Below are 12,372 nucleotides of genomic sequence, written 5' to 3'. Positions count from 1 at the left end.
ACTACCTTGTGCCCCAGCACGTTGACTCGGTACCCCTTGTATATAGTCTTGTAATTGTCATTCTGTGTTACTGTTTTTCCTTTTAGTTTATTTAGCACATTTGTCTTTTTTAAACTCTGCATTGTTGTAAGTAAGCATTTCACGGTAAGGTCTACGCCTTTTGCGTTCGGCGCATGTGACAAATAGATTTTAATTTGATGATAAAATAATTGAACAAACATCAAACCTATATAGAAAAGTAATGATTTTATTAGTTAAACTGACATAAATAAACATCTTTTTTTTTTCTTTTTTTACAAGATGAAGATTTAAAAGTTTGCTCCGGACAGTATATTCTGCTTCGGCTAGGCAAGTGCACACAGAATTGTCTAAATAAAAAAGACATAAATACAGATTTCAACATTGAGCCCCTGTGTTTGAACAAAAAAAGCGCATCTACTGATAAACTAAGTACGGCCTACTGTAATACAGACATCAAATATACATGCTTTTACAGCAGACAGATCATTTAACCAATGGTACATATCTGCATTTTTATGTCAAATAAATACATTTAGTGCATATTCCCATTTACCTTCACGAAGAGTAAAATGAAAAAAGAAACTATAAATTAAAGGTGGACCAAAGTCAATCTGGATCCGCTAGTTTGATAAAGACAAGAATCTTTGCTCTCGTCCCCTACGGTAAGACAGGCCAGCTATCTTCAGTATGCGTCATTACATCAGTTCTTTGTGATTATCATTACTCGTTTAAACTACCAAAGACAGGGCAAGGAGAGTTCAATACTATAGTTTGGGGAAAAACAAATCAAAATAAGAAAACAAACATTTGATCCAAACCACAACTATGTTCCCCTCAGTTACTGGGATGAGGGATGACACCAAGTCTCTCCTGGATAAACGAAGTCAATGTAGTGATGGAGCCATTAGCTACCACTTCTGTACTCTGTACTCCATTTTCACTATTTTCTTGGAAAACAAAAATGAACAGTTTTATATCACTGTTCTTACACAGCACATTATGTCATGTTAAATGTTGCCTGAATGGACAGTGGTACTGTGTTCACTACTGAATCACATCCTATTCACCCTCTAACCTCTACTTCATCCTTTCCCAAGAGAGACAGAGGAGCATGATTGGTGAAAACTCTACTCCGTTAGAAACAAAGTACCCCAGCTGTGCTTCTGTTCAAGACGATGACAATGTTTAGTAAACTATGAGGGGCCAGGCTAGGGATGAGGAACGACTGTGTCGTTAGCTGATAAACAAACATTTTCAATAGGATTCATACTACTATGCTTGAAAAAAAAACATTGTACAAACATTTTCAAAAGCGCTCCCTGGAATTACAAATATCAACAATCTTAAGTGGTTGATAACTATCAGCTGTATAAAATGTTACAGGTCTACTAAAAAGCATCCAGTGTCGTTTTGGACCACAAGGAACATGGTTGTCTTGTCTAAAGTATGTGTGCACGGTGTATTATGTGGTTTGTTGAGGCCTAGTGAGTGACCAGAGGTATCCATAACACCTCATCTAAATAACTGCCTATCATCATTCTCTATTGGGTAAGAAGGCTATCTGGTGAAGAGCAAATAGCCCATACCTTTTCAATACAAAAACAAATCAATTACAAATTCAGTAAGTGCTCTGTCTCTCTGTGGTTGTTTGGCAGTTACGCCTGCAGAACGTCCAGTAGCACATCCTCCTTCTCTGTATGTGGGTTCAGTCCCCCATCTTGATCGCCCCAAAGTACGTCCCCTCCGGTTCAGGGTCCAGCATCCAGGCGTTGGACACGTTAACAAACAGTCCGTCCCCTTGCTGTAGCATCACCCCCCTGCCCTGCTGGGCACAGTACATGTTATACTGGGAGTTATTCCAGCGCATGGTGCTGCCTGTCTTCATCAGCACCACAGACTTGCTGGGCGAGGACGTGTGTTTCTCCTGGGAGATGTACTGGATGAGCTGGGCGTTGTTTACGTCCACGGTCTGGGGTGTGGCGAGGGCGTGTCCAGGGGCATCGCTGGGCTCCATCTCAGGTTCCAGGTCATAGTAGCGGAAACAGGTCTTGGCGTAGACGTAGTACAGGCCTGACTCGTCCACCAGGAGACGGCCGTCATGGTAACGCATCTTCTTCAGGTGGCCCTGCGCCTCGTCCCAATGGATCATAGCTGCTCTCAGCTCCCCCTCTGGGACAATAATACATCAGCAAGTCAATCAGTTGATCAACTAGTCAGCAAATAAATCAATCTGTCACATAGTTTTACCATTGTACTGTATATGAATATTGGTTGCAGTAGACTAGTTCTAATCTAGCTATAAACTGTGGCTTACTGTTGGCTACTTCTATGAGCTTACTCTTCACGTAGTCGATGGTCACTTTGATTGGTAGATGAGCTGATGGAAGCCCCTCCCTCCCCTGGTTTTTGCAGCGTTGTCTGCCTTTTCTCGGGTCCCTCAGGGCATCAGCAATGATCGGTTCTGTCTGCACTTCCTGTGGAAATGGAAAGGAAATGGTCCTCAACAGAACGTTACATGTCCAAGCAGGGTGGAACTGTAAAGGCCTGGGAACTCCGGCATCAACAGTTTTAAAAAAGTAGTTACTGAGAGGAGGGATGGATACCACAGGGTAATTTTGTAGTGTAGCTTGTACAGTAGTTTGACAAATTCTTCCCTTCAAATCAGACAGAGTGAGTGACCGTCCAGCTGCAACTCACTATCTAGAAGTGATTTATCATTAGCCCAATCATAATGCTTTCTAAACAGTTGCCACATGTTTCAACCAATGCTTATTTCATTGTCTATTTTAATTTGTGTGTGCTTGCCTGTGTTTCCCACACACTTCTCCCAGTAGTTCTGCCAAATGAACCTCTAAGCTTGAAGTGCTGAGTTGTGAGCAGCACCAGTAATTGTGGTGTGGTTCTGTAACCCTAGGGCAGCTGGATAATGTCACCTTTCAGATGGATGTTCCTTTCAGTTCTGGCACCACTTCTAACTTGATTAGATTCAACCCTGGAGTGATGCGATGACATGTGTATCACCAGTCTGAGGTATAGTACACAGACTGGAGACAAGACGAAGCACATAGACAAACAAAACAGTCTCTATGCAGGTAAACAATCCGACAGTTCCCCAGGCTGCCTGACTGAACGGGTTCCATGTGAAGACCTACCGTCTGCTAGAGACACTTACATCCAGAACAGAGACAATCCTGTAGATGTTTCAACTTGTTTAGTCATTTCCTACATTTTGATCAGCCCTGGTATGTCATCTCCCCTCCACCCCCAGCCAATGTTGAAATGGAAGATTGTTCTTAAGTTACCTGAAAACCACACACAACACCTCTGAATAGAGATGGCACGGAACATTACATATAAAACAGACACTTGCCCTGAAATTATCATCACTGTGGTTTGCAGCACCATTATTGCACCTGCATGACACTAATATTAAATATTTTATATTTACTCAGAAAACAACAGGAGCAGACAGACCTGTAGACATTGAGTCCAAGATTAGTACTGTCGCTCTTCTAAAAACCATTTTGCGTTTAAACATGTTTACAGAAAGGTGGTTTAGAATTAGACAGGGTAAACAAGTCTGGCCAAGGCTCTGGAGAAATAACGGTCTAACTGCCCCTGGCCCAACACGGTGGCATTTGGCCTTGATTTGTGGTGAGACACTCAACCACAATACCTCCTTCCCAGGAATAGAGGATTACGTTAGCTGGATAGACACAGAGCTGGGATGGTGACTGGTCTACTATATAAAACTTACTACTGCAGTGTATTCAGACCCAGGCCTACGGCTGTTTCTGGCCAATAAATGAAACAAAGATTCCCTTCACCTGGTGTCCCAGGTCTGAATCTGTCCCCGATTTAGAGGCGACGGGTCAAAACCAGTATACTGTGTGGCCATCCAGGTCTATAGTTATCCACTCCTGTGTTGTACTATACTGTTTTACTCTATTGTGTCACCTTTCACACAGTTCAGTCCACAGTGCAATAGAAGACTACAGCCCAGCACTACACAATAGTGTGCAACACTGTACAATAGTGTGCAACACTGTACAATAGTGTGCAACACTGTACAATAGACAACAGCCATGAGTCATCCATTCCAACCCATTGAGCTCTGAGTATCCTGTGCTCTCTGACCCTCCGGCCATCAGGCTGACCACAGGTCCCACTGTAGGCCCAGCCTGGCTCGATCCTGGCTCAAATCAAAGGGCACTTAACAAAAGCAAACATGAGACTTGACAGCTCTTAGTAAGGCCTGTTCTTTAAAACCCCCACTAATTTATCAGCAAATTAACACTGGTCCCAGGGAAGACTGTCACCACACACACACACACACACAGGAACACATACACAGACTGTATGATAACACAGTAGGAGCCAAATGGACCTGTCAGCCGCACACCTCATAAAGCCTAGAGCAGGGTTCACTCTGGAGGCTGGACCAGGGTTGAGACTACAGCACGGGAACCATCCCTGTCCGAGATGTCACTCTGACGACACAAAGGCCTCCTTAGTCCAAGGCAGGACAGAGCAGAGTGGGTGGTTTGTCTAAGCACTCTTTTGGAGCAATAAGAGCAAAGCAAAACATAGTAGAGCTGCTAACTTTGTTTTACTTCCTGGAAAGATTTGGCTGTTCCCGGTGGAAACCTGTGCCAGAGATGGCAGAACATTCCAAGAAGGAATTACAGAAACTCCTGTCTGACCTCAACAATGGTGCATTCCACCGCTATATACCACTGTTACTGATGAGCAAAGGTTCACTCAAGACAAACAGACTACACAACTGCCTCTGCCAAACCATGATATCATCTGATTGGTGCCCCACTACAGTACAGTCAATTACAGGCCAACCTGACTCTAGACCCCCCCAATCCTCATCTTATTAGGGTGATGACTGGCTTGACCTCTCTACAGGCTCCAGACCACACTGGGGTTAGGGCTTGAAGCTGGATTTGGCTTAGGGTGTAAAGCTGCTGGGTATGCACAACAAGCTTTCTGCTCCTCACTTTAAAAACAAAAGCATGGGAACAGCACGACTAAGCACAAATTTGAGAACGGGTTACCTTGTCTTTGTTTTAATATAAAAGTTTGTATTTAAAGTTTTAAATACTGAATTGTACACCACCCCATGCTGATAATACTACTACTTCCTGGTTGCAATTTATAGGAGGAAGAAATGCCTTCCATCAAAACATTGTTGGAATGCCTTTACTCAACCTACAAGGTGTAATGTGTTGTAAGACTTTTTCCCCCCCTTGGTGAAATCCAATGGCTGAACATACACACCAAGGTGGTTACCCAGTAGTTTCCCCTCGCTTCTACTGATATTCTGGTTTGACCAAACAGGACTGCCATAGGCTAACTCACGCACAGGACCAGTCTGTTTCGTGTCAGAGAATCAATGAATGAAGCCAAAAAGGAAACAGAGCTTTGGAATTTATATCCTGTAGATCAGGGATCATCAACTAGATTCAACAGCAAGACACATTTGTTTTTCTTTTTTTCTTTTCTTGGGTGGATGGTCAGGGGCCCGGAACATAATATACAAATCATTTGTAGACTGCAAATTGACCGCAAGAACCCCAAACTTCATTCATGATTAAAACATAATCATTTCAAACATTGCTTACATGTGTATACAATCACATACCGTATATCTCTTTTATTATGCGTGAGAATACTTTGTAGCAAATTTCCAAAATTAAAATCCTTTGGAGCTGATTTCGCTGGTGCTTTGACAGTTTTATGTCCACCCAAAAAAAGAATATACACTACATGACCAGAAGTATGTGGACATCTGCTCGTTGAACATCTTGTTGAACACCCCCCTTCTTTACCATAACAGCCTCCACTCTTCTGGGAAGGCTTTCCACTAGATGTCGGAACATTGCTGAGGGACAAGAGCTTTAGTGAGGTCAGGCACTGATGTTGGCCTGGCTCGCAGTCTGCGTTCCAATTCATCCCAAAGGTGTTCGATGGAGTTGAGGTCAGGGCTCTATGCAGGCCAGTCAAGTTCTTCCACACCGATCTCGACAAACCATTTCTGTATGGACCTCACTTTGTGCATGGGGGCATTGTCATGCTGAAACAGGAAAGGTCCTTCCCCAAAGTGTTGCCAAAAAGTTGAAAGCACAGAATCGTATAGAATGTCATTGTATGCTGTAGCATTAAGATTTCCCTTCACTGGAACTAAGGGGCCTAGCCCGGACCATGAAAAACAGCCCCAGACCATTATTCCTCCTCCACCAAACTTTACAGTTGGCACTATGCATTGGGGCAGGCAGCGTTCTCCTGGAATCCCACGAAACCCATATTCATCCGTCGGACTGCCAGATGGTGAAGCATGATTCATCACTCCAGAGAACTGCTCCAGAGTCCAATGGCGGCGAGCTTTACACCACTCCAGCTGACACTTGGCTTTGTGCCTGGTGATTTTAGGCTCGTGGACAGACGACAGTGGTCCCGTTCTGTGAGCTTGTGTGGCCGTTGTGGCTCCTAGATGTTTCCACTTCACAGTAACAGCACTTACAGTTGACCGGGTCAGCTCAAGAGGGGCAGAAATCTGACGAACAGACTTGTTGGAAAGGTGGCATCCTATGACAGGGCCACGTTGAAGGTCACTTAGCTCTTCATTAAGGCCATTTTACTGTCAATGTTTGTCTATGGAGATTGCATGGATGTGCACTCTATGTGCACCTGTCAGCCACGGGTGTGGCTGAAATAGCCAAATCCACTAATTTGAGGGGGTGTCCACATACTTTTTTATATATAGTGTATATATAACTTGCCCCCCCCCAAAAAAAGTTGTGTGTATGTGTGTGTATATATATATATCCTCTTTCACAGTAATTAGCCTATTTAACTGGGATTACCTTTTTAATTAAATTACCAGATAAATACCATCTGATAAGATTATAACATAAAGTGTCATCTGACAATCTCCTGAGCTTTAATGACAGACATATGCCTATTAATTTTACCTTACCAGGAAGTACAGAACAACATACAGCAAAAACCCTCTTTGGACCAATGAGAGGGCTGGTTATTATGATCAGACAGGGGTAAACTCACCTCTATTGGCTGCTGTGGGGCAGAGGAGATGTCTACCTGGAAACAGAAACAAACACTGGCATTAAGAAGACGAATATTACTTAACAATCCCCCTAATCTATCAGAGTAAAACAGACACAACAATGTGTTGTGTTAATGACATTAACTGATCAAATAGTTAAAGAGGACATATTGTAAGAACTGAACTTTATAACCACAACTTCCATCCCTGCCATTTATTGAGCTTTCTAGCATGGACATATAGTCTGGTGAGGCACTGTATCCCTGGGTTCCAGGTGCCATTTCTCTGTACTGGTCATCACCAGACCTCTTCAACCATTACCTATAATACTGATTCCCATCCCTATAACCCTATCTAGAACCAGATGTCCTGTACATCCTGGTCTCTCAGAACCTCAGAGTCTGAGTGTTTAGAAACAGCCTACAGCAGCACATTCCTCCTGAGGCACGGTGCTGTGCTGCCTCCTGCTCCCTCATCAGATACAGTAACTCCTACAGGTGTTCAGACAGGGAGACTGGTGTAGTACCAATATCTCGGCTCTCCTACGTCATGAGTCACCTTAAAGTGCTACCCTGTCATCAGGAGGACCGTTTATTCAGAGAACGGCTCAGTGTCTCTCTTTTTTCTTTCTCTTCGCTGAGTGGAAAGCTAATTCAGCCCAATCAGACGCTTTCTCACTGCAGGACCAGGACAGTCTGAATGGGAGACTTTAAATAGGAAGATTGATGGCTCACAGCAGAGATTCTCTCTGCATCCATTTCCTAACACAACCTGGTCCTCGTGCCAAATACAGCTCTAAGATACTCACTCTCTTCCTAATCTGACTTGTCTCCAGGAGTTAACAAGCTACCAGCACACACCACAACACTTTTGTTTATGGCAAAAGATGGGTCAAACAAACATTGACATTATTCTGCAGCACGCTCGCTCTCTCTTCAAACACACCCCAGATGCTGGATGGACTTAGTTAGGTCTGTGTGTGAAGACTGATGGAGTATCGTGATGGAACTGAAATGTTTTCTTGTTTGGCTTGTTGAAACATGAAACTATTCAACTCCACAAACCACCATACAGAAATAATAACAACCCAGAAAGAATGTTAATGCTGTCTTATACTAAGCTGATTGTGCAGGGTGATATGGGTAGCTGACAGGTTAGCCACCTGACTGGCACTGAAGCACATCAATATCACTGAAAAGTTATTCTGTCTGTCTGTATGCTGAGGGCTAATAGCTTGCCTGGCGAAGACCTGGAGATAAGAGAACTGATATATGTTTATTTTGTATATTGTTGCTTTGGCAATACGAATTTACTATTTTATTTTGCCAATAAAGCATTTTTGAATTTTGTTTTGAATTTCAGAACAGCTAAAAATCTTTAGGAGAGATTATTGGTGGGTTTCTGAAACCTCCTGGCTATGAACTGTTGCAGCCCACCTCCCCAAACTACATAATAAACTTTAAGAAACATCTGTTTATTCTCAGTATTCAACGGATACCTCTGAAAATCTCTAAATAACAGAGTAAACACCCCCAAAACTGTCTGCAATAAGTAAAAACAGCTGTAATTTACAAACAAGATTGCTTGAATGACAGCTTTACAGTATGTTTATCCCCATCTGCCTGACATTCGCTGTTGAGATTTAGTGTTGTGAAAACGGGAGATTGCGTTGATAAGGTCTATAACAAATGGAAAATACTGTATTGCCGAAATAACTTTTACCTCCCTATAATCTGGGCGGGAAATCTCATCAATAGAGATGATAGATAGGCTATGTAAAACACAGAGCGCTGACAGCTTGTTTTACTGTTGGAGACAAGTTCACAGAACTAGGGTCACTTGCAGCCCAGCGCACAGATTGTTCTAAGAAAGTGCTCACGCTCATCAACCGCAAGTTTCTCAATAAGTGGCGAGCCGGAACTGTATGCGCAAACCTGCTAGGTTCAAACCTGTGCTCTTCAAACTGCAAAATGTCTTTGTAGCCTATTCCAGGAAAGCAATGCGGAACTGAGAACTATTTAATAAACGACAATGTTGCATATTCATATTGTTTAGGCTATTGTTAGGTTGCTTGTTTAAAATCGAACTGCAAGCAGGCAACCCGCAGCTCCACGTTAAAATGACGGGCACTAGTGTCGCAACTCGCATGTGTGTCGCATAGGCCTAGTTCTATTATCAACCGTTGTGCACCTTAAAGTGTCTTACCTCTTGGAGATAACCTGTCAAGTGTAACAAGATCGCCACACTCGATGCAATCTGCAGAAATCCCATAATAGCAAGAGTTCCGAATATAAGCGGTCTATAGGTGGGTTCCGAGCCATGGGACGGGTGGTAGCGGGGCTGAGCGCTCTCCGTGTCGGAGTGGTTCCTCAGGTAGCCTCGGTAATCATTAGCTGCCATGGTGAGACCTGGTGCTCTGGATGAATAGCCTACTTTCAGTGGAAGGAAGGAAATTCTGACCGAGTAGAGCTATAAACAGTGGGTGGGCAGAAGACTAGCGGCTCCCTTTGTAGAGAGACAGCCAATCAGACGAAAGTGATCTCTAGTATCGTGTGTGTGTGTGTGTGCTGCCTGTCAAGACCCGCGCACACACATATAACCATAACCGTAGGACAGGACAGGTTAAACTAGACCGGGCTCTTTATAACACACGGCTGTGGCTGTTGCCCAAGACCACTCCTGCCGCGCTGATGGAATGATTGGTATGGGGACATTTGCTGGATAAAAAGAGATGGCAGTTACAAGCGCTTTTTGTGTGTCGGAACTAGAAGCACAAGCATTTCGCTACACTGCATTAACATCTGCTAACCATGTGTATGTGACAAATAACATTTGATCTGATTTATGATCATAGGAGTCTGGCAGTTACTTTTACTCTAAAGGTTTTCTTTACAGAGTAAATGTTCCCTAGTTGATGAATTGTCTCATTAGAGAAGTCATTCCCAACCCAAATATCCCTGAGGGATTCACTGTCTGACACCGGATATGACACCGGATGTGTGTGTACCTCTGTGCATGCAACACCTCAACCACATACTGTCTTCCACGCATCGAATGTGAACACTTACCCAATAATAACCACAAATTGGAGCTGTCACTGTGTCATAGCCAATCATAGCCTGTACACAACGATAGACATATTTCCACTCTGATCAGACAGATCAACAAACTATCACCGCTTATTTTGAAATAGACAAGTTACTGATTCGAAATTCGTGACAGACATATTTGTGTGTATTACACGATTTTCATCGCAACACATTTAGCTTTTCACAACAAAAAAATTCTTCATAACCCATTGTACATGACACATTCCAATTTATTGTGGCTAATGTTAGCTATGCTAATTAGGTGGCTAACGTCAGCTAGGCTAGGGGTGAAGTTTAGTGGTTAAGGTGAGGTTTAGGGGTTAGGTAACATGCTAGCTAAGTAGTTAACGGGTTTGATTTATTAGGATCCCCATTAGCGTTAATGGCCACAGCTAGTCTTACTGGTGTTCGACACATAACAAAAAAGACATTACGGCCAAGACGGCTGGTTGAGAGAATGCCAAGAATGTGTAAAGCTGTCAAGGCAAAGGGTGGCTACTTTGAAGAATCTAAAATATATTTAGATTTAGCACTTTTTTGGTTACAACATGATTCCATGTGTTATTTCATAATTTTGATGTCTCCACTATTATTCTACAATATAGAAAATAGTTAAAAAAATAAAGAAACTCTGGAATGATTAGGTGTGTCAACTTTTGACTGGTAAAGTACATTTAAAAACTACATGTAGTGTGCATGTATCTATCAGTTATGCATAGGCTACATATCAGTACATACACACAACAATTCGGTTAAGGTTAGGAGTTAGGTTATTAAAGGATTAGGGTTAGGGCTAGCTAACATGCTGGTAGATGCAAAGTAGCTACAAAGTAGTAAGCAGTTGTTAATTAGCTAAAATGCTAATTCGAATGCGCAACCTTTGGGTTCATTTGAGTGATTTGAATTCAATGAGCATGAATGTGTATAGCAGAATGCATGCTATGGGGCTATTGAAGTCAGTACCAAACCCCAAAAACTTTACAATCTAGTCCAATACAATTTAATAAAATGTTCTGTCCACTTAAAGCAATTAGTTCCTGCCTCAGCTTCTTCACTGTGAGTATTACAGGGTCTAAACTGTATATAATATCAACATCCCAGTGATCCTCCTCTGGCCATTAGAATTATACTGGAATAACCTCCCTGCTCTACTGGAATAACCTCCCTGCTCTACTGGAATAACCTCCCTGCTCTACTCTGTTTTCTGATGACAGCAAATGAAACAACAACATAGTATTTGAAAACCCAGCAGAAAGAAAAACTCTGTTTTGAAACACAGGTTATTTTAGGCAGACACTGTGACAATAGAAAGGGGGGATGGGGAGGGGGTAGGTTGGTGAATTTGCAAAATCCAAGTGAATCTCTGGGTGCCAGTGGAGTTCATGGGAGAAATGTGGCTATTTTACGTCTTTAGCCCTAAACCAGCAAACCTCCTGGCGCTAGAAACAAGTAACACTCCGTCATTATGGGCTTTTTGATTTTCACAAAACCACACACACATGATTTCAGTTGTGTAGTAGAACTATATTTAATTTGTTTGCAATGGATGTCTCTCTGCAATGGAACCTCAACTAAATCTTGTAGGCTACATGCTTTACAAACCTACCTCCATCTACTGTCAGATGCCAAGGTCACTACCATTGTAGGTCAGCAAAATACATCCTACTTCAATAACCTTCTGACCTTAGGTTTGACCTCCCTGACATGGTTTGCAAACCTGCCTCCCATTGGTAGACATTCATCTGCACTCATCTGATAGGAGAGGCAAACACTGACTGAGTAAAGCCAGAGTGTCTATGTATCCGGATGACTCAACTCTATACACATCAGCTACTACAGCGACTGAAATGACTGCAACACTCAACAAAGAGCTGCAGTTAGTTTGAGTGGGTGGCAAGGAATAAATATTTCTGTAGCCCTAAATATTTCTAAAACTAAAAGCATTGTATTTGGAACAAAACACTCACTAAACCCTAAACCTCAACTAAATCTTGTAATAAATAACGTGGAAATTGAGCAAGTTGAGATGACAACTGCTTGGAGTAACCCTAGATTGTAAACTGTCATGGTCAAAACATATTGATGCAGTAGTAAAGATGGGGAGAAGTCTGTCTATAATAAAGCAATGCTCTCCCTTCTTTACAACACTATCAACAAGGCAGGTCCTACAGGCCCTAGTTTTGTCGCACA

General features: G+C 42.6%; 1 protein-coding gene across 2 annotated transcripts; it reads right to left on the bottom strand.

Annotated features, from left to right (window-relative positions):
* Nucleotides 1–227: 227 nt before the first annotated feature.
* Nucleotides 228–9,643, bottom strand: tnfsf11 (TNF superfamily member 11). 2 transcript variants are annotated; one of them, XM_024408301.2, is made up of 4 exons: nucleotides 9,299–9,643; nucleotides 7,093–7,128; nucleotides 2,336–2,495; nucleotides 228–2,190 (listed from the first exon to the last, which is right to left on the bottom strand). In XM_024408301.2, the coding sequence occupies exons 1-4, from the start codon at nucleotides 9,491–9,493 to the stop codon at nucleotides 1,727–1,729; spliced, it is 855 nt and encodes a 284-aa protein (XP_024264069.1). In that variant the 5' UTR covers nucleotides 9,494–9,643; the 3' UTR covers nucleotides 228–1,726. The 2 variants fall into 2 exon arrangements, with proteins under 2 accessions (XP_024264069.1, XP_024264075.1); XM_024408307.2 differs by having other exon boundaries at nucleotides 2,360–2,495; nucleotides 9,299–9,637.
* Between the last annotated feature and the right edge of the window lie 2,729 nt (nucleotides 9,644–12,372).

This window comes from Oncorhynchus tshawytscha, linkage group LG03, assembly GCF_018296145.1.
Source record: "Oncorhynchus tshawytscha isolate Ot180627B linkage group LG03, Otsh_v2.0, whole genome shotgun sequence".
In the NCBI taxonomy this organism is placed as follows: Eukaryota; Metazoa; Chordata; class Actinopteri; order Salmoniformes; family Salmonidae; genus Oncorhynchus; species Oncorhynchus tshawytscha.
This window is presented reverse-complemented; position numbering and strand designations above follow the sequence as displayed.